The sequence below is a fragment of the Calidris pugnax genome, unplaced genomic scaffold (genome assembly GCF_001431845.1).
Source record: "Calidris pugnax isolate Ruff unplaced genomic scaffold, ASM143184v1 scaffold39, whole genome shotgun sequence".
Taxonomy (NCBI): domain Eukaryota; kingdom Metazoa; phylum Chordata; class Aves; order Charadriiformes; family Scolopacidae; genus Calidris; species Calidris pugnax.
The window spans coordinates 7,812,538-7,835,580 of record NW_015090828.1 but is presented as its reverse complement, the minus strand read 5'-3'; the positions used below and the strand labels follow the sequence as shown (position 1 = coordinate 7,835,580).

At 37.3% G+C, this 23,043-nt stretch overlaps 1 protein-coding gene across 3 annotated transcripts in view; it reads left to right on the top strand.

The window, feature by feature from the left end:
- Window positions 1-222: 222 nt before the first annotated feature.
- The window catches only part of HERC4 (HECT and RLD domain containing E3 ubiquitin protein ligase 4), a 40,893-nt gene continuing 18,072 nt past the window's right edge, over window positions 223-23,043 (top strand). For 2 of the 3 annotated variants that reach the window (XM_014940522.1, XM_014940520.1), the window contains exons 1-10: window positions 223-447; window positions 653-818; window positions 2,093-2,384; window positions 5,262-5,421; window positions 7,069-7,145; window positions 9,972-10,193; window positions 15,775-15,866; window positions 19,650-19,780; window positions 20,797-20,957; window positions 21,313-21,389. In XM_014940522.1, coding sequence (XP_014796008.1) covers window positions 2,159-2,384; window positions 5,262-5,421; window positions 7,069-7,145; window positions 9,972-10,193; window positions 15,775-15,866; window positions 19,650-19,780; window positions 20,797-20,957; window positions 21,313-21,389 — 1,146 coding nt within the window. In that variant the 5' untranslated portion in view covers window positions 223-447; window positions 653-818; window positions 2,093-2,158. The remainder of the gene's footprint in view (window positions 448-652; window positions 819-2,092; window positions 2,385-5,261; window positions 5,422-7,068; window positions 7,146-9,971; window positions 10,194-15,774; window positions 15,867-19,649; window positions 19,781-20,796; window positions 20,958-21,312; window positions 21,390-23,043) is intronic. The other variant, XM_014940521.1, reaches the window with a different exon arrangement.

The following is a 23,043-nucleotide window of genomic DNA, read 5'->3' as shown; positions in this document are numbered from 1 at the left end:
CGGCCGGTGGGACGGTGGCTCGTGGGAGCGGGGCGGCGGTTAGGACCGTTACGGGCTGCGCTGAGGGGAGCTCGGCGCCGCCCCCCCCTCCCCACCCCCGCTTCGGACCGGGCGGAGGCCCCGCTCCGGGCGGCGGCCGGGGGAGCTGCGCCCCGGGGAGGGGAACCGTCGTGGCGTCTGGCAGCGTGTGGGCGAAGGCGGGTGGCGTCGGGCTGGAGCGTGGGGTAGAGCCCGCGGGGCCGCCGGGGAGCGGGGTGAGGTGACAGAGCCCGCCCTGGCCTGCGGGAAACGTCCAGACCCTTCCCGCAGCACCGTTACTCGCTCCCCGCCGCCGGGAAGCGGGGTGGGGTGCTTTCCCTCGCCGTTGGGCTGCTTTTGACGTCACGCGTGGTAGTATCCAGCAGTGGCAAGGTTGAGGTGGCTTTCGTGACTAGCTACAGGGATAAGGTACTGCCCTGGTTCCAGATCAAAGTACAAAACTTCTTTGGCTACTGGCTCTTCAAAAACAGAACAACCCACCCACCGTCTGTGGAGCTACGTGTCTGTTTCAACAGAACAGAGAACTTCTTTCTGCCCTGATGGAGATAAATCTTGGTTACGGAAGTCTTGAAGCACTATAATTATACATCTTCTCTAATTTCTTGTGTTGCAGGTCGAAGCTTGCGTTGCAGTCACTGCTACGGATCTGTGAAATTTGCTGTTGCATAGCTATGTCTTAACTGAAGACGCCTTCGTTCTGATGTCCCCTTCTGAACGTGGTAGGGTATAGCTAGTGATAGCTAGTGAAATACTTGATCATGCGTCAGCTCCTGAGATAGGTAAACAGAATGCCATATATTTGAAGCTGTTTGGATATTTTGGGGTGGGGTTTTTTTGTTTGGTTTTTTTTTTTTTAATGAGATCACAAAAATAAGCATCTTGTTTACTGCATTTTGACTTTTGCAGAGAAAAAGTAGTTCATCCTGTTGTGCTGGCAGGAATTCTGCCCTTCTTTGGTTTACGTAACACTTAGGTGCTAACGGATGGCTTGCATCTCTGAGCAGTTTCATAGTTTATAGCAGTTTGTACGTGTGACGACCCAGTATAATGTAAGACTGAATGTATTTGTCGTGCGGTGTATCCCACGTTCCATTATTCATGCTGGCTTCCAAATAATGGTCACAGATGAAAGTTTACAGCATTTTTACACTGTATTGAATTGATTTTTAAATTGCTCTGAAAATACAAGGAAACTTGCAGTCGTGGAAGTGTGGTGTAAGTAATAGTGAAAACATTGTCATAAATTCTTTACTATCTGCAATACTGAAAATGAAAGCGAAGTGTAGCTTTGTTTCTTTGCCAAAACGGTACAGTCTGTCAGCACAAATACTGGTAATTGCAATTTAGGCATTAGGGGTGGGGGTTTGCGTGGGGCATTTGTATACATGGCCTCCTGTTAATGCAGCGTAACCATGATGCTGTAGCCTGTGTTGATTGCAGTGTAAGACTGGGGACGTGAGTTTCAGCTATTTATCTTTTAAATTGTAAGTTCAGTTGACTCATAGTTGTTTAAAATGTAATGATTGACGTGTCATATTATTCTTTGCATTGCATAACTGGATTGATCAGAGCTGACCAATTTTTTCCCAAGCTATGAGTCAAGTGTTGTTTTGGTGGTCGTATACAGTGCTATCTGGAGTCACACAGCTCCTTCTCTAAAGAAACTAGCCTGTACTGTCTCCTTAAAAGATGTTTGAGGTCATTTCCACTGGCTAGAATTGCTTGTGACTGCCATTTGTATGGTTCCAGATCAGGGATTAGAGAAGTTTTACAAAGAATGATATTTTACATTTTTGAAACCAAGTTTTATAAAACCGAGGACCTGCACATCTTAAAAGTTGTATCTGACAGGGGAAGGAAAGCGTTTTACTGCAGAGTTAATGTAAATACTGTCCAAGAAAGTAAATCACGCTCTTAAAAATTGTTCAATGTTTCAATATATTGGTATATAGAAAGTGAACTTGTGGATTATATGCTATATAAAGTAAGCATTAATAACATCAACATTAGGGACAATACTGAAAAGTTGTACATTTTCCTTTTTTTTGAACAGCTACGCAGAAGGGATATTCTAGAAAAGTGAAGTTGGAAGACCTCTGTGAGCAAGAGAAGCATAAACATGTTGTGCTGGGGAAATGCATCTTTTGGACAGCTTGGATTGGGTGGAATTGATGAAGAGATTGTTTTAGAACCCAGAAAAAGTGACTTTTTCTTAAATAAAAGGGTCAGAGATGTAGGATGTGGACTGAGACACACTGTTTTTGTCCTGGACGATGGGACAGTGTATACATGTGGATGCAATGATCTAGGACAACTAGGGCATGAAAAAGCCAGGAAAAGACCCGGTAAGTTTAGATGTAATGAATTGAAGACCGTACGTGTGGTTGTGCATGTATTTTTTGTTTCATTATGCTACATTAAACCCAAGACTGCCAGTGCCTGTGCTGAACTGCATGCACGGTAATTCTTCCAAGAATGGACATATTTTTAACTCGAAAAGCATTCCTTTGCTTGGATCGCATCTTGTGACAGTTGGAAACAGCCAACTGTGAAACATGTCTGTCCCTCCGTACTTTTGCCTGCTGTGCAGCTGGACAGTGCCATTATCTTTTATTTCCAGCATGAAATTGGTTTACCTAAAATTGTGAGAGACTCAGTGGCTGGTTTTAATCTGGAGGGGAGGTGACCTGCTTCAATACATGGATCAGCATTGTACTATGGGTGTGGGTTTGGCTGCTGGAATATGGTGGAAATGAGTATTTGGCATACCATAGTTGAGAAACATGCTGTGTGTGTTTTTAATCACTTAACATGTGATGTGTTGCAGGTCTGATTAAAGCAATGTTCTCAATTGTTGGGGTTTTTTTTTAAGAGCTAAAAATAAAACTTTTGATAAAAGACTCTTCAGCATATGCGGTGCTCCAGGAAGAGGATTCGGAAAAGCCTAAAGGACGCAATGTAAAATTGCTTTGGGCTTTTTTTCTTCCTATTTATGTTATATGTGTGTTTCTGGTTCTTGCCAGAGCAGTTCTGTAGCAGAAGTGGGTAAACATCTTGCAGGGACTGCAGAGGAGTGTGCACATGGGCTCCCTTCAGAGCTGTGCCTGTGAGTCATATCTGCGTGCCACTGAGATAGGGAACGGTGCTTCTGACACTCCTTATAGCATACCGTAAGCAAACTGAAAAGGCTTAGTAAGAGTTTATTCTAATCACTGCTATAGCAATTTTACAAGTTACTTGGCATGATACTTGATAGAAATATTCCAAATGGCAAGAAGGCATTATGCAGTATTTTAGTAGTTCTCCTTTATTCAGAGTTTCAGATTTGGTGCCAAGTAAAGATTTTTTTTTTTTGTGTAGTTGATATATAACTTTTTAGAACTAATTTGGACTTCTATTGGGAAATGGTAAATGGATATTAAAATGGATAAACTTTAATCCTGTGCAAACACCTGCTTCATGAACATGAATAGAAACTCAAACTCAGCTGGTCAAACTTACTCTGAATACTTGTAACCTGCTTTGAAATTGATGCTGAATTGTCTTTTAAATCTCAAGTTGCAACAAAAATATCTGACTTTTTATTTTTGTTTTTTTTTTAAAACAGCCTTGTGTAAGCTTTCATATGTAATGGACAAACACCTACTATAATTTTTTTTTTTTAATATGCTCAGACACAGCAGCCATGAGGATTGTAATGTCCTCCTCCCGAATTTTTCTTTCATCTAGAGGTGCTGGACAAAACTGTTGAATGTTCTAATATGAAGTTGGTTTTACTTGTGCGTTCTAAAGAGGTTCAGTACCTTTACAAATGGGTGTATGCTGTCTTTTCAACGTATTTCTGTTACCTGCAGATAATTTTGTCGCTGACAAGCCTTTGTCACCTCCGTGTCACCAGTGGCGCTATTTAGCTGTGCCTTCCCTCTTTCCTCCCCATGGAGCTCTGCCTGCCATAGGGATTGTGTGAATGTTCCTTAATCCATATTAGGGGAAGGCAGCCTGGCAGGTTTAGCAGCTGGTGAAGATAGTCTGAGCTAATCTGCACGCTGTTGCCTGAGCTGGAGAGCGCTTACATGACCTCTTCCACTGGCAGAGCTGTGGAGGCTGTGATGCGCCTGAATTGGGGTGATAACCTCTTTAATCAGACCGGCTGTTTAAAAAAAATGAACTTACATCTGCTGCCTGTGTTGCTTTATTTTGGAAACTGAGTGCCTGTCGTGTTGCAGATACTGGTAGCTACTGTTTTGAAGTTGACTTAGGCTGTGCTAGACTGTGTTTACAGTGCATGTGACATTGATGATACACAGGCTTTTTCAGGGGTGTGCTGTTCTTAGGCAGAAATAGAATTTATGTGTTTGAAAACTGGGCATAAAATGTCCGAGCAGGTTCTCTTAGTTAAGGGGATTCTTGAAAATTCCAGCCTTCATGACAAGCCCTGCTGATATTTCTCTACTTTACTGTTGCTGAAATGAAAATGTTAGACTTCTGATCACAAATCGTAAGCATGGAAACAAACTTTTGAGTTTTTCCAAATTAATTTAAAGGTATTGATGCAGGCTACTGGAAAAAAAATCACAGATATTTTAGTGCTTACTTTTCAGAGGCATGCCCTGTATATCTAGAAAAATTAGTCTTTAGGATCTATTTCTACAGTATTTTGCATTATAAAGAGGACATTGTGTAGCTCATTGCAAAATCAGTAGCTTTAGTCTTTAATTTGCCCTGCCTTGTTTTGCAGGCTTTTTTGTTAATAATGAATAGGTGAATTTAATTTGCTGTGGTGGAATGTTTTCCTCTTACATAATGTCTACACGTGTAGTCATTTGACAGTAATCTATTTGACCTTAATGTTAATTGGGTTTCTGTGCTCATTTTCATATGGCAAGATTAGAAGGAACTATTATGATCAAGCTGCGGTTTTTGTGCACTTCTGTATATTGCTCCAGATACAGTCGTTGTTTGGTTACTTTGGGGTGTCAAATTTAACTTCCTTCTGCTAGAATAGCATGCTTATAATTTTAAATTCTTCTTCTAGAATAGAATGCTTATAATTTCAAATAAAGGATGTTTTGGCAGACTTCTGAACCTACTTCTGTGTCATTTCAATTGATGTCTTAGTACTAAGTATAATTGTCTTGAACATTTCTAGCTTGCTAGTAGCTTTTTTTTAAAAAAAAACCTAACTTTTCTTTTTTGTTTGTGTTTTGTGTTTGTTTTTTTAGAGCATGTTGGTGCACTGGATGCCCAAAATATTGTAGCTGTGTCATGTGGAGAAGCCCACACTCTTGCATTAAATGACAAAGGTCAGGTGTATGCTTGGGGTCTGGCTACTGATGGACAGCTTGGCTTGCCAGGAACAGAGGAATGCATCAGAGTGCCCAGGTTAAAAATAATTAGTAGTAGTAATTTTTATTATTATTTTTTTTAAAAACGTTGTGCTTTTATCACATTGGTTAACCTATTCTGCTATTATAATTAAAAACAGGCATTAGAAAGTGTACTTTAGCTATGGCACTTGCACGCTGTAGGCAGTTTCTCAAAAGGTCAGCTTATGTGAGAAGTGTGTTACGAGTTTGCTTGGTCTGGTTTGTTGGGGTTTGGTTCCCTCTTTTTTTTCCTTTTTTCTTTTTTTAAAGTCATCTGCAAAGAATGAGAGTTATGTTGGAAAAGCAGGATGGGTATTTTAAGAATGTAAATGGGGGATTGATAACTGCCTTTAAGAGAAGTTAAAGAGAAGTAGAGCGCTGAACTTTCAAGCTCAGTTGTGGGAGTACATTTAAAGAAGATATATTCGCAATCTGATCTTCATACTTCAGTTTTCACCCCGAAGCTTTTTAGCTGTGATCAAATAATATATTTTCTAGTTATAAAAATGAGTGCTTGCCAGATTCACTTGCTTCTTTTCCAAATGCTGTAAGCATTGCAGCTAGCTGCAGTCCACGTCTCTACTGGCATGAATAGGTTCACTGAAATCAGTGGAACTGTCTGTAGCAGTAAGTTTGTATGTTTGCAGGCTGGAGGTTTTCTAATTTTGTTTTTTACACAGGAAAAAGACATGTGGAAGTAATAATTCCTTGGAACATTACTAATTTATAAGTTTATCATGGCTGTGACAAGTATAAATATGAAAGATAGAAATAACTATTAAAAAGGCTTTTTTTTATTTCTGTAGCAAATTTAAAAGCCTTTTAGAAATTGTTTTTTTGTCATCAAAAATTGAAAGCATACTAGATTTAATGCATAATCATATGTATTTGCAACTTTTTTATAACATTGCGCAATACTTAACAGCTCTGCAAACTGGTGTTTTGAGCGAAGTTAAGATTGGTAGAGATGAAAAATTGAGTGTTTAGATTTTAACAGAAGGTAATTCAGGCTTTATGTCTAATAGTGATATGAGGAAGATTGTAAAACCTATTTTCTTTTGGAAACCAGGAAGTAAGAATAATTTTCTTCTTGCATACGGCATTTATTTCCTCCATTCAGCTGTGTGACATCTCCTTTCTAGCACATGAGCCTCCCTAATACTTTGTTACGGTCTTTTACTGACTCTTAAAATTTGAAAATAAGACATAAACCATCCTTGAAAATGTTAGGGGAAAAAAAGCAGCTTTGCTTACTGACTCTTAAAATTTGAAAATAAGACACAAACCATCCTTGAAAATGTTAGGGGGGGGGAAAAAGCAGCTTTGTTTCTTGCATACGGCATTTATTTCCTCCATTCAGCTGTGTGACATCTCCTTTCTAGCACATGAGCCTCCCTAATACTTTGTTACGGTCTTTTACTGACTCTTAAAATTTGAAAATAAGACATAAACCATCCTTGAAAATGTTAGGGGAAAAAAAGCAGCTTTGCCTTAAGACTTTATTAAATAGCTTCTAATTAAAGTTAGGATATTTAAATTAGATCCATATATACTTCAGTGTAAAGGATATACTTTTTGTATATTACCCTTTGGCATGACTTTATATTTATTTCATACCATGACGTAGTAGCTTAATCTCTTTTCTGTTTTCTTACCTCTATAGAAATATTAAAAGCTTGTCAGAGATCCAAATTGTTCAAGTTGCTTGTGGTTATTATCACTCGCTAGCACTCTCAAAAGGTAAGCCAAATTCTTCTGAAGTTTTGGGCAATTTCTTACCAGGTAATTCTAAAGGTTTCAACATTTAAGCACTCTCAAAAGGTAAGCCAAATTCTTCTTGGGCAATTTCTAACCAGGTAATTGTAAAGGTTTCAACATCTGTTATGTCTTTTTGAAAAAGGAAATGTTTGTTGGTTTTTTTTTTTTTTTTAAACACGCTACCACTTAGCACAGATGCGATTTTAGGTTGATATGGGAAGTGTAATTTAATGATGGAAGCTTGAATTCAAGAAATAAATGTACAAACAAATACTGTGTTTTTCTGCTTTTTTGCTTTTTATTATCTTGCTTTCATGTAACTTCCTTTTTAATTATTTTTTCTCTCCTTTTTTGGTCCTCTTTCATCTTGCTAACATGTCTCTGTCACTAGACTGTTTTATCCTATAACTTTAAATTCCCAAGGCTAGCAGGCAAGGAATTCCTTGTCTGCTTTTCTGTTGCAAAGTCTCGGTTCTTTTGGTGTTTCTATAGCTAAAATGTAATGTGACATATATGCTATACATATACATAACCCACCTTTTGAAAGGTTTAAACATCTGTCTTCAAAACTTTGCTGGGGCTAGTTAGTATAGCTATCCAGAAATGGATATGAATTTAAATTTGCTGCTTGTTTGTTTCATTCTGACAAAGGAGAGCTGTGGCCAAAGCTTCCATTTGGAACAAGTGGCTGCTGGACAGGGTTAATGGAAACTTAGAAACTCAAAACAAAAATTCCAGAAAAAGTGTAAAGTTTGACAGTTTCTTAACCAGGTGTGGGTAAAATATGAACTAAATAAGCTGTGGGGAGGAAGGTGTTAATTGTATGCTAAAGATCTTTTTCTTTTCCCTTAAATTTAATAATTTATACTGAGTATATGTGCCTTAATTCTGTACGTGACACTTCATGGGCTCATATTGAGTGTTTTCTGTGCCATTATGTATTCCCAAGCATCTCTACCATTATAACCTGGTGAGATTCCTCTGTTTTCAGGACAGAGATTACAAATAACCCTTTGCCTGGGTTAAGTTCAGCAGTAAAATGTGGGGAGTATCAGAATTGTGCTGTTCAGCATTCTGTTGGTCAAAGGTGCCAGAATGCAGTAGGAGTTTGTAATTTAAAATTCACTTAATGTTTTAAATAGTTACAAGCTTCAAGTACAGTGTCGCTGTCCTGTTGCCAGTTCATGGATTCACAGCTCCGTGTTTCTGTTCTTCACATGTGTTGTAGGATGTCTCTTTGTTGTTTTGGTTTGTGGGGGTTTTTTTTGTTTGTGAGAGGAACTGCAGAAATATTTGCAATATTGCAAGGTTATGGCCTTAAAAATAGACCCACACAGGGAGGAAAATGGGATGAACTTACTTGAATTGGGCATTTTGAGAGGAGACTTTGTGGTAATTTTATTATTTATCTATATATGGGATATTATTCATGTGGTTATAAATGATTGGCATGGGATTTCTCTGCTGTTAGGAAGATTGTTCTGTTTAAAAGAGGTGGTTTGGGGTTTTGGTTTGTTTTGTTTTTTGTTTTTTATCTGATTGGTTTTCAGTGTCGCTGTCCTGTTGCCAGTTCATGGATTCACAGCTCCGTGTTTCTGTTCTTCACATGTGTTGTAGGATGTCTCTTTGTTGTTTTGGTTTGTGGGGGTTTTTTTTGTTTGTGAGAGGAACTGCAGAAATATTTGCAATATTGCAAGGTTATGGCCTTAAAAATAGACCCACACAGGGAGGAAAATGGGATGAACTTACTTGAATTGGGCATTTTGAGAGGAGACTTTGTGGTAATTTTATTATTTATCTATATATGGGATATTATTCATGTGGTTATAAATGATTGGCATGGGATTTCTCTGCTGTTAGGAAGATTGTTCTGTTTAAAAGAGGTGGTTTGGGGTTTTGGTTTGTTTTTTTGGTTTTTGGTTTTTTTTTTTGGTTGGTTTTGGTTTGTGGTTTTGGTGGTTGTTGTTCAAATAAATAAACAAAATCTAGAGACCTGTACCTCGGAGGGTGGGTTTCACTGTTTTCCATGTTGATAAAATCGTTGTTGGAAAGATGGAAGGAGGAGAGACATAGGAAACATTATTGTTTGAAACCTATCACATCAGCAGAAGCAAAATATTTTTGTGATTACCTGTTGATCTTTAGGATAGTAAATACGTTGGCAAAATGGTGGTTGTTCAGCAGAATGTTTTCTTTCGGAGGCAATCTTAGCATAAATAGCTCTCTGATTTGTGATTCTTCAAAATGTTGGTTGTTTTTTTTCTTTATAAGGCATCAATATAAACTTTGTGCCTCATTCATCTTATAATTAATACAATATTTTAAAATATAAAGTATATGTCACTTAAATTGTATGTGAAAAGTAAGTATGTTGTTGTATAAAAGTTTAAATGAGGCTTATGATCAGGAATTGGAAATTTTTTGCATGTCCAGTATGCAACTTCAGCAAGATCTCTGCATAAAAATACATGCAGTAGTGGAACTACTGATGGAACAGCATCTTGCTTAGTAATAACCAAACTCAACTTATCTAACACTGTTGAAACAGCAATGTTAAGAGCAGTTTTGAGAGTTTTGAATATGATTTAAATACTTGCAGTATTGTGATTAAATATTGGAGTTGTATGTCTGCAAATCCCACGAGAATGCTTAGCTTCGAAAGTCATTAATTTGTATGCATTTTCTAACTCAAAAGTATTTTAAGAGTAACTGTCTAACTTCTAGCTTTTCTTACAGTAAACAAACTTTATATAATGAAAATATATTGATTGTATTTCTTGTTGGTTTTTTTTTTTTTCCTTTAAACAGGAAGTGAAGTGTTTTCCTGGGGACAAAATAAATATGGCCAGCTGGGCTTAGGTTACGAGTACAAAAAACAAAACTCCCCACATGTGATTAAATCTCTGCTGGGAATCCCTTTTGCACAGATTGCAGCAGGAGGAGCTCATAGTTTTGTACTAACTCTTTCTGGAGCCATTTTTGGATGGGGACGCAACAAATTTGGGCAGCTGGGTCTTAATGATGACAATGGTAAGTAAACATTATTTCAGTAAAATTTTATGCTGAAGGTCTTGGTTTGAGTCTAGAGACAGAAGAGTTACTAGGAACAGACAGAACAAACCTTTGTTGAGTATTGTTGGAAAGTGCTGATGTCACGTGAGATTGCAAAAGGGAGTTTCCTCAGCTGTTTTGTAGAGAAAATTCTGACAGTGTTATGTTGAAATTCCAGCCTGCTTGACTTGTTTTCTCTCCCTGTTCTAGATTTTTCTGATTTAAACTTTCTGAATGGGATTGAATTAAGATACTGTGCAGTAGTTAAAGTTTAACTGAATTTTACGTAGATGAAATGGCTTGACAAAGCCAGTGATCTGTCAGAACTATTTGGTTGTCCTTAGTTCACACATTTGAGGCATCTTCATTGTTTTGGTACCATGTGGGTATCTGCCTTTCTTAGGCCACTTCTGATAATCATTCACAATTTTCAGCTAACCATTTCCAAAATTCCCTCTACTGGGGTGTTGATACTCATTAATGATTTTAAGTTTGACAGAGTTTCTTAACCAGGTGTGGGTAAAATATGAACTAAATAAGCTGTGGGGAGGAAGGTGTTAATTGTATGCTAAAGATCTTTTTCTTTTCCCTTACATTTAATAATTTATACTGAGTATATGTGCCTTAATTCTGTATGTGACACTTCATGGGCTCATATTGAGTGTTTTCTGTGCCATAATGTATTCCCAAGTATCTCTACCATTATAACCTGGTGAGATTCCTTTATTTTCAGGACAGAGATTACAAATAACCCTTTGCCTGGGTTAAGTTCAGCAGTAAAATGTGGGGAGTATCAGAATTGTGCTGTTCAGCATTCTGTTGGTCAAAGGTGCCAGAATGCAGTAGGAGTTTGTAATTTAGAATTCACTTAATGTTTTAAATAGTTAGAAGCTTCAAGTACAGTATTGCTATCCTGTTGCCAGTTCATGGATTCACAGCTCCGTGTTTCTGTTCTTCACATGTGTTGTAGGATGTCTTTTTGTTGTTTTGGTTTGTGGGCTTTTTTTCTGTTTGTGAGAGGACCTGCAGAAATATTTGCAATATAGCAAGGTTATGGCCTTAAAAATAGACCCGCACAGGGAGGAAAATAGGATGAATTTACTTGAATTGGGCATTTTGAGAGGAGACTTAGTGATAATTTTATTATTTATCTATATATGGGATATTGTTCATGTGGTTATAAATAATTGGCATGGGATTTCTCTGCTGTTAGGAAGATTGTTCTGTTTAAAAGAGGTGGTTTGGGGTTTTGGTTTGTTTTGTTTTTTGTTTTTTATCTGATTGGTTTTGTTTGTGGTTTTGGTGGTTGTTGTTCAAATAAATAAACAAAATCTAGAGACCTGTACCTCGGAGGGTGGGTTTCACTGTTTTGCATGTTGATAAAATCATTGTTGGAAAGATGGAGGGAGGAGAGACATAGGAAACATTATTGTTTGAAACCTATCACATCAGCAGAAGCAAAATATTTTTGTGATTACCTGTTGATCTTTAGGATAGTGAATACGTTGGCAAAATGGTGGTTCTTCAGCAGAATGTTTTCTTTTGGAGGCAATCAGCGTAAATAGCCCTCTGATTAATGATTCTTCAAAATGTTGTGATTTTTTTTTCTTTATAAGGCATCAATATAAACTTTGTGCCTCATTCATCGTATAATTAATACAATATTTTAAAATATAAGTCACTTAAATTGTGTGTGAAAAGTAAGTATGTTGCTGTATAAAAGTTTAAATGAGGCTTGTGATCGGGAATTGGAAAGGAGGAGAGACATAGGAAACATTATTGTTTGAAACCTATCACATCAGCAGAAGCAAAATATTTTTGTGATTACCTGTTGATCTTTAGGATAGTAAATACGTTGGCAAAATGGTGGTTGTTCAGCAGAATGTTTTCTTTCGGAGGCAATCTTAGCATAAATAGCTCTCTGATTTGTGATTCTTCAAAATGTTGGTTGTTTTTTTTCTTTATAAGGCATCAATATAAACTTTGTGCCTCATTCATCTTATAATTAATACAATATTTTAAAATATAAAGTATATGTCACTTAAATTGTATGTGAAAAGTAAGTATGTTGTTGTATAAAAGTTTAAATGAGGCTTATGATCAGGAATTGGAAATTTTTTGCATGTCCAGTATGCAACTTCAGCAAGATCTCTGCATAAAAATACATGCAGTAGTGGAACTACTGATGGAACAGCATCTTGCTTAGTAATAACCAAACTCAACTTATCTAACACTGTTGAAACAGGAATGTTAACAGTTTTGAGAGTTTTGAATGTGATTTAAATACTTTGACACTTCATGGGCTCATATTGAGTGTTTTCTGTGCCATAATGTATTCCCAAGTATCTCTACCATTATAACCTGGTGAGATTCCTTTATTTTCAGGACAGAGATTACAAATAACCCTTTGCCTGGGTTAAGTTCAGCAGTAAAATGTGGGGAGTATCAGAATTGTGCTGTTCAGCATTCTGTTGGTCAAAGGTGCCAGAATGCAGTAGGAGTTTGTAATTTAGAATTCACTTAATGTTTTAAATAGTTAGAAGCTTCAAGTACAGTATTGCTATCCTGTTGCCAGTTCATGGATTCACAGCTCCGTGTTTCTGTTCTTCACATGTGTTGTAGGATGTCTTTTTGTTGTTTTGGTTTGTGGGCTTTTTTTCTGTTTGTGAGAGGACCTGCAGAAATATTTGCAATATAGCAAGGTTATGGCCTTAAAAATAGACCCGCACAGGGAGGAAAATAGGATGAATTTACTTGAATTGGGCATTTTGAGAGGAGACTTAGTGATAATTTTATTATTTATCTATATATGGGATATTGTTCATGTGGTTATAAATAATTGGCATGGGATTTCTCTGCTGTTAGGAAGATTGTTCTGTTTAAAAGAGGTGGTTTGGGGTTTTGGTTTGTTTTGTTTTTTGTTTTTTATCTGATTGGTTTTGTTTGTGGTTTTGGTGGTTGTTGTTCAAATAAATAAACAAAATCTAGAGACCTGTACCTCGGAGGGTGGGTTTCACTGTTTTGCATGTTGATAAAATCATTGTTGGAAAGATGGAGGGAGGAGAGACATAGGAAACATTATTGTTTGAAACCTATCACATCAGCAGAAGCAAAATATTTTTGTGATTACCTGTTGATCTTTAGGATAGTGAATACGTTGGCAAAATGGTGGTTCTTCAGCAGAATGTTTTCTTTTGGAGGCAATCAGCGTAAATAGCCCTCTGATTAATGATTCTTCAAAATGTTGTGATTTTTTTTTCTTTATAAGGCATCAATATAAACTTTGTGCCTCATTCATCGTATAATTAATACAATATTTTAAAATATAAGTCACTTAAATTGTGTGTGAAAAGTAAGTATGTTGCTGTATAAAAGTTTAAATGAGGCTTGTGATCGGGAATTGGAAATTTTTTGCATGTCCAGTATGCAACTTCAGCAAGATCTCTGCATAAAAATATATGCAATACTGGAACTCCTGATGAAACAGCATCTTGCTTAGTAATAACCAAACTCAACTTATCTAACACTGTTGAAACAGGAATGTTAACAGTTTTGAGAGTTTTGAATGTGATTTAAATACTTTCAGTATTGTGATTAAATATTGGAGTTGTATGTCTGCAAATCCCACGAGAATGCTTAGCTTCGAAAGTCATTAATTTGTATGCATTTTCTAACTCAAAAGTATTTTAAGAGTAACTGTCTAACTTCTAGCTTTTCTTACAGTAAACAAACTTTATATAATGAAAATATATTGATTGTATTTCTTGTTGGTTTTTTTTTTTTTCCTTTAAACAGGAAGTGAAGTGTTTTCCTGGGGACAAAATAAATATGGCCAGCTGGGCTTAGGTTACGAGTACAAAAAACAAAACTCCCCACATGTGATTAAATCTCTGCTGGGAATCCCTTTTGCACAGATTGCAGCAGGAGGAGCTCATAGTTTTGTACTAACTCTTTCTGGAGCCATTTTTGGATGGGGACGCAACAAATTTGGGCAGCTGGGTCTTAATGATGACAATGGTAAGTAAACATTATTTCAGTAAAATTTTATGCTGAAGGTCTTGGTTTGAGTCTAGAGACAGAAGAGTTACTAGGAACAGACAGAACAAACCTTTGTTGAGTATTGTTGGAAAGTGCTGATGTCACGTGAGATTGCAAAAGGGAGTTTCCTCAGCTGTTTTGTAGAGAAAATTCTGACAGTGTTATGTTGAAATTCCAGCCTGCTTGACTTGTTTTCTCTCCCTGTTCTAGATTTTTCTGATTTAAACTTTCTGAATGGGATTGAATTAAGATACTGTGCAGTAGTTAAAGTTTAACTGAATTTTACGTAGATGAAATGGCTTGACAAAGCCAGTGATCTGTCAGAACTATTTGGTTGTCCTTAGTTCACACATTTGAGGCATCTTCATTGTTTTGGTACCATGTGGGTATCTGCCTTTCTTAGGCCACTTCTGATAATCATTCACAATTTTCAGCTAACCATTTCCAAAATTCCCTCTACTGGGGTGTTGATACTCATTAATAATTTTAAGCAAGTGGTTAGGTTAGACAAAAAATTGTTTCTTCATTAGTTCTATTACATTAAGTTCATGCTATCCACATTCAGGGCTCCAAGATGGGAGTACATGCTATCAGGTCCTTGTAATACACAGTTTACTATAGAATAATTTATAGCTAGTTTCATGAATTCAAGTTTTCTCACTTGTTTGTTGTTCTCATGACCATTTAAAATAAGAAAAATGTGTTGTAGTTAAAATGTGTGTTCTCATGACCATTTAAAATAAGAAAAATTTGTAGTTAAAATGCTATCTGAATTAATGCCTTAAATCTGGTCAAACTTGTGTAATAAGAAAATTGCACGTACTTCTCAAAAATCAAATTTCCATGGGAGACTTCAGTTGCTTCCACATATTCCTTGGAATATGTATGACCCCAGTTTTTTATATAAAATCACTTCTTAGTAAAATCCCTTTTTTATGTCTTGACAGGGCTTTTTCCAGGCCTTTTAGCATACTTGACAAATTTTAAGACATTAACATTAACATTTTAAAAAACTTGCTGTTGTGCAACTGGATGACAAAACTCATTTGTTCTGGTGATGGAGGGAAGTTAGTTGTGCTTCCCAATTAGTCAGTGTTCCATTCTATTATACCTTTAGTAATACTGAACTGTGACCCACTGATACCAACTTATCAGAACACTTTGAAAACATAAAGCACATAAACAGCTCAAAAGAACTGTCATTTGTTTTCTTTTCTCATGGCCAATGGCAGGTCTAACGTACTGTTCCATATTTCATGCTTTTTTGTGCTAACATACATCCTATGCTAGTAAAAATGAGAATATTTGGTACAAAGTATTTCAGTATAGTAGTCTCTGTTTTTTTCTCTAAGAACACTTCCCTCTTAAAGATATATAAACCCAGTCACAGGGATTGCATTATGCTAACAAATTTAAAGTGCTTGTTTGGCTGGAACTGCATTTGAATAATTGAGCAAAACTATATACTTTCTGATTTTTCATTTTCAAAATAAGCCATCTACCACTGTATTAAACTTTTCAGACAGATATGTTCCTACGCTGCTAAAGTCGCTGAGAACTCAGAAGGTTGTTCATATATGTTGTGGAGAAGATCATACTGCTGCCCTTACAAAGGTACAATATTTAAAGATATATTTATGCTTAAACTTCTTAATCATAGAATCATCTTGGTTGGAAAAGACCCTTGGGATCATCAAGTCCAACCATCTACCCTCCTCTACAAAGTTCTCCCCTACACCATATCCCCCAACACCACATCTAAACGGCTCTTAAACTCATCCAGGAATGGTGACTCAACCCCCTCCCTGGGCAGCCTCTTCCAGTCTCTGACCACTCTTTCTGTGAAGAATTTCTTCCTAATGTCTGGTCTAAACCTACCTGATGTTTTCAAGAGAAGATGCTACCTGAATAGGAAGTGATAAACAAAATTCTGCATGAATTTCTTCAAAGTTTATTGGATGAAGTTGAGGAAACATTGAAAGAATGGTTAAATATTTTAAAAAAAAACAAACCTCATCAAATACAAGAAATCTTTCAGTAGTTTTAAATTTTTGTCAGATTTGGTGAAATCAAGCATACAAAATATAGTGGTTTTGATATGATGGTGCATGTTGCATTATTAAAATTATGCAGATACTGAAATTTACATTAGTGTATCCTAAAGAGATTAGAGACTGTAATGCCTCTAGCACTGCTGTTATTACTGATCAGACTGAGTTAATTTTGGATTTAAATTAAATCCTGGGGGGGATTTATGTGTGTGATTGTTTAAAGTTTTCTTAGTAAATTGCTATTGTGGTGAGTTGACCCTGGCTGGATACCAGGTGCCACCAAAGCTGCTCTGTCGCTCCCCTCCTCAGCTGAACAGGGGAGAGACAATATAATGACAGACTCGTGGGTTGAGATAAGAACAGGGAGATCACTCACTGCTTACCATCACGGGCAAAACAGACTCCACTTGGGAAAATTGGTGTAACTTACTACGTAATGAGAAATAAGCCCAAATCTTAAAAACACCTTCTCCCCACCCCTCTTATCCTTCTAGGCCCAGCTTCACTCTTGATTTCTCTGATTCCCTCAAGCATCACAGAGGGATAGGGAATGGGAGTTGTGATCAGTTCATCACATACTGTCTCTGTCGCTCCTTCTTCCTCAGTGGGAGGACTCCTCACACTCTTCCCCTGCTCCAGTGCAGTGTCTCTCCCATGGGAGACAGTTCTCCATGAACTTCTCCAATGTAGGTCCTTACCATGGGCTGGAGTTCTTCATGAATTGCTCCAGTGTGGGCCCTTTCATGGGATGTAGTCCTTCAGGAACAGACTGCTCCAGCGTGGGGTCCCTGATGGGGTCACACAGATCCTGCCAGGAGTCTGCTCCAGTGCTGTCTTTGCACAGGGTCACAACCTCCTTTGGGCATCCACTTACTCTGGTGTGGGGTCCTCCATGGGCTGCAGGTGGATGCCTGCTCTGCTGGGGTCTCTCCATGGGCTGCAGGGGCACAATCTGCCTCACCATGGTCTTCACCGTGTGCTGCTGGGGAGTCTCTGCTTCAGTGCCTGGAGCACCTCCTCCTCCTCCTTCACTGACCTTGGTGTCTGCAGAGTTGTTTCTCTCACACGTTCTCATTCCTCCTCTCCAGCGGCTGTTGCGCAGCAGCTATTTACGTGCTATTGGCAAACCAATAGAAGAAATGCAGTGTTTACATAATCCACTAGTACATGTTGTAGTGTGAGGTTCCATGAAATCTTGGTCACTTATTTCAAGGCTGATTTGGAAAAAAAGCATGTGTTGTGTCTCAGTGAGGCATGTTCATGCAGAGATATAGAATTGATTAAAACAGCTGAAATACGTCAGATTGCTTTATGCATAACTATCAGCTAAATGGGTTACTTGGAGTTTTATTTTTAAACTTCTAAACTTATTTGGAAACTCTTAGGAGCAGCATAGAATGTATAAGGCTAGTGCTCTTTCCTACACTCATTTTAGTGATGAATAGTGTATTTCAAGCATCAAGTGATGATAAGTACCTTTATTTTGTGGCAGGTAAAACAATACATATGTGTCTTACTTTAAATGATTGATGACTCTGCTTTTCTTTCTGTGTTTTGGTAGTTGGATTAGACTTCAGCATTTAGGTATAAATCAGTATGTATTAGCATTTTGACATTTCCTGTCTGAATCTGTTGAATTCAGAATGTTATTGTAGAAGGCATTAGAATTTTTGAAGTAACTATTTCTAATGTTTCATTTCTGAAGACAAAAAATACCTATGTTTGTCTCCTTTTTGGGAGTTTTTTTTAATATGTTAGTTTGAATTTTTGCACTGTAACAACTTGAAAGTTTTCTTGGAGAATATGATCTGCCTAAATGTGGTCATACTTTTGTTGATTATGCATGTTTGATTTTTTCCAGAGAAAGAAAAAGGACTGTTCACAAATAATTGCTTCTTGTCCTAAAATACTCTCTTGCTTTGACTGAAAAAGATATGGCAACTTTGTAATCCTGCTGTGTTGTGTGAGGTTAGGGAAATAGAGAATATAAAGAAAACAGCGATCTGTAACTTGCTTTCTAAATGTTTTTCCCTTTTTAACATATAGAAGTTAACTTCAAACATGCTTTAAAGCTGATGGACTCTATTAAGATACTGAATTTACTGTAAATGTTTTGATGAATTATTAATGTCACCTATTTGTATAGCTCCATTTTCCCTCGTGTGATAGGCCTTGCAGAACGAGGGGTCTTGATTTATAGCTTTTGTAGACAGTACTGTGTAGACGTGTGAGGATTCTTCAAGTCCTCCTGAGACTCAAAAAAACCTGTCACTGTTTGTTATGCAGAACGAGGGGTCTTGATTTATAGCTTTTGTAGACAGTACTGTGTAGACGTGTGAGGATTCTTCAAGTCCTCCTGAGATTCAGAAAAACCTGTCACTGTTTGTTATCCTGATTCAGTGGCTGAGGCTTTTGGTTTTTCTCAGTGGATGCTGCCATTTTAATGATGGTTTCCAGCAGAGGTCCAGTCTGATGCAGAGTAGAATTGAAAGAAACAGCTTTACAATTTCAAAGTATGTGAAAATGGAAAGTTTCAAAGTTGTTGTAACGTAAGTTGTATAACTTCTGAAAGTGTTTCTGATTTAACATTCTTTCATTGGTTAATTTATTGATGAAATTAATCAAAAACACTTGCTGAAAGTGTTTCTGATTTAACATTCTTTCATTGGTTAATTTCTTGATGAAATTAATCAAGAACACTTTTAAAAAATGACTTGCCTTATGACAATATTGAAATTTTCTGGTTTTTTAAGCTTTCAAATAATGAAGCTTACTCTTTCAGTCGTACTCTGCATCATCTGCCTAAGGAGGGCAGCTTCCTATTTGGTAATTGCTTAACACTTGCTTTATGACAATATTGAAATTTTCTGGTTTTTTAAGCTTTCAAATAATGAAGCTTACTCTTTCAGTCGTACTCTGCATCATCTGCCTTAAAATTTATATCCAGAATTTAAAAGCCAAAGTATACTTCTTTTTTTTTTTAATAGTGTCAGTTTATATACTGTTGAAATTCCTCAAGAAAGCTGGAAAAGAGGAAAAGCAAGTGTTAGTGTCTATTAATGAGACAAGTTAGTGGCCAGACTATTGTATAATAATATGGAAATTAGAAGAATGTGATTTAACACGAATAAGGTGATACTTGATAGCTGGGCCACATTTTCTCAACTGCAATTAACTTCTGACCCTTCTGTCTCTCAGGGCTCTGTGGTGCCTGTATATTTTTTTCTCCTCCCCCCACAACTCCCAATTCCATCAGACAAGGAGATTTATTAAACTGCTACTTCTATTAAGTTTCTTGTTCTGAGATATGTACTGTCATTTTAATGCAAATAATTTATTTGTTTAGGAAGGTGGGGTTTTTACATTTGGAGCTGGAGGCTATGGTCAGTTGGGTCATAACTCGACGAGCCATGAGATAAACCCAAGGAAAGTTTTTGAACTCATGGGAAGTGTTGTCACGCAAATCACTTGTGGCAGGTAAGATCTATTCTGTGCTAGCACTATGAATCTTGTAAATAACTTGTTTCATACAAAACTTCATATATATTGCAATATAAAGTGGGTTTTTTTCCTCACCCTTTGTGGTTAGGGAAGACAAGATATCTAACAAAAGATATTTAGAGACCTTACTGGGATTTTAAAAACATTCAATAGAAGAACTGAAGGAAATGATACCATTTGGGAGGCTCTGACTTCCTAAATGGAAAGTGTCAATAATCGGTGTGAAGGTGGTTTTTATTGCTGTCGCTTCATATTTTCCTATTAAAGAACAAGTGTGTTTGGGGATGTACATGAGCATCACTGAGGATAAGTGTAAAATTTAGAAACATAGCTTGTTTTGTGAAATACCTGTAATACTGCACAGCACTCTGGTTCCTAGTGGGCTTTTATTGTATATGTTTTAATAGCACCCAAGAAATTGGAAAAGCTTTTTCCAGCACACAAGGAAATGCTGTTGCCCAAAGAACTGCATTCTAAGACAACAAAATGAGAAAAGCAACATAATTTTTTAAGAGATGGGCACACTTTGTTATTTGTCTTAAAGAATATGTAAATGTAAATCTGTCTTTCTAGCAATTTGGTTGACGTTGAGTGGACCTGTTCCCTTTGAGTAGTTTAGATGAATTCAATACAGGTTCTTTCCAGGCTCATGATAGGAGAGGGGGCATCTAGAGTGAGAAGGATGGGAGGGGAAAGGAGATGCAGCCAATCTGCTGGAAAACTTCAAACCTCTGAATGTCTAGAGAGATGCTCTAAAAGTCAGACTGTGGCTATGCAGGGGTTCAAGGCAGAACCTGACAGCTCTGTTCCATGAACTTTGCCATGAACACAAAATGCTGGAGTATTGCCAGTGACGGTGCTTTGCCAAGAGGGAAGTGGAGTGTTTGATACTGCAGGACCTTTCACCTACTGTTTAACACAATTCTTAGGCTGGCCTGCACAAAGCATGTTATAATGCTTAGAGTTTTGATACTGAATTTTGTTTGCCCTAGGCAGCACACTACTGCGTTTGTTCCTTCATCTGGAAGAATTTATTCTTTTGGACTTGGAGGTAATGGGCAATTAGGTACAGGAACAACCAGTAATAGGAAAAGTCCCTTCACAGTAAAAGGAAACTGGATTCCTTATAGTACTCAGTGCCCGAAAACCACAGGTAAGCAACATCTGGCGTATTTAATTCCTGGCTTCCTGATCCTTTATAGTGTCTTACAAATCTTGAGATTTAAACTAAATATGAGCTACAATCACTTCCTTCCATACAGTTCGTTTGCACTGTTCTCTGTTCCCTGAAGTGGGTTAGGTCCTTTGCTGGCAATAGAGCTAAAACTTCGAGCTGTTAGCGTTTACCTCAGCTGAAGGTAGTCTGAACTATTATTCTCTTGTAAAGATCTGCTTCAGTGAGGTTATGTAATGAAGGAACCTTTTTCTAATTGAGTGTTGATTGCAGTGTCTTAATTATTTCTCAGATTCACATTTTCACAGTTGTCTGTTTTTTATTCCTATTGCAGACAGTGAGGAGTGTTATTGTGTAAAGAGAATTTTCTCTGGTGGGGACCAAAGTTTTGCACACTACTTTTATCCACAGGTAACAGATTACATATACTTTGGTTCCAAAGTCTATCTAAGTTACATTTTAGTTTTTCTGATGCATTTTAAAACATTTTCATGTTGAAGGTGCTTCACTACATTATAAAGTTCATTAGAGCAGTGTGGAAGCACAAGATACTAAGTCAATTTAGCAGTTGGAAGACTTGGATCCGGTTACTGAGTGTTAGCTGTCAGTAAGCTCTTGAGGCTTTTTGGCATAAGCCTTTTTTTGAGATGGATGAGTGCAGCTTTTTCCTTTTAAAAAGGAAAAGGTGATTGAATATTTGAGCTGTTTACCCCTGCCCAGCCCTCCTCGGTATCTCCTGACTCCAGCTTTGCTGTCTTCTGCTCTGTAGCCATTTTAGCATACCACAGTGATGAGGAGACAAATGGAGCTTTTTGCTAAAAATAATAGGTGGTGACATAGTTTATGTGATAAGTTTTAACACTAGCATAAAACTAAGTTTTAAAAGGCCAAGAATCGATCTGTTTAAATTCTGGTACAGGAAAAAATAGTCTAGAAGGACTTTACTGTAAAAAATGGGAGTATGATGGAAAGGAAATGCCATTAGGGGATGAGTTTGGATGAAAAGACAAGATGAAGATATATGGCTGCATTCATATAGGACCTATTTCCAATACAGCCCAGCAGATATTAGAACATGGACATTCCAATACAGCCCAGCAGATATTAGAACATGGGGATTAATGAAGCATCAACAGTTGTGTTTGTGGTGTGAAAACTAATCTGGACATGAAGGAAAACAGATTTTAGTGGGAAACATGTTTGTTATTACGAAAAACTGAGTACAGGTCAGGCTTGCAGCAGCTCTTTGCTCCTACAGCCTGTTCTTGTTCCACATAATCAACAATTTTTCTGGGGATTGTTTTTTCTTAATTCTGATTGAGTTGTGGTAACTATTGCTGTGTTTGAGAGAAGCTTGTTTAGCAGTTGTAGACGGGAAAAAATACTGATAACATAGGCTCAAAATTTCTCTATTAAAACTCCTTTCTTAAAAACTTTTTCTTGTGCAATTTACTAATTGTTGGAGTAGATTCTGACTGAATAATTGAGGTGAACTGGATCTGTATGAGTGCATTTATTATGGCTTACCCTGTACGGGAAGCATTGAACTTTGATGCTGCAAAAGTATCCCTTTTAGTACTCCTTAGTTTAGTAATTTGTATTGAATTCTTTCAAAGTTATGCGAGTACTGGACTCCTGGGACTTGTGTGTCCTTTGCAGTTAAAGGGGTCTCAGCCAAAATCTGTTTGTTTTCTCAAGTTAGTTTTTGGGCGGCTCAGTTCCCTGAGTTGTTTCATTGTGGGTTTAAATGACACTTCTGCTGGGCACAAGGGGAACAGCAGGAGGGGTTCTCATCCTGATGCTGTAGGATGGAATCAGAAGTACTGATTTTTGGCAACAGCTAGTCATTATTATGCTGAGTCAGCTATATTGTCAGACTGCACCCTCAGGAGATACAAGCTTCCTTTTACTAGTTCAACCTTATTTTCAGTGCTGTTTGCCATCTTGTTTTTAACCAGTGCTCCTACTCAAAACAGTGGTCTTGCTTCTGTTCCTCTTCACTATTAGAAATCTTACTGGAATTCATTTGGTATGAGGAGCACATCAAAATGCAGCTCATCTGATG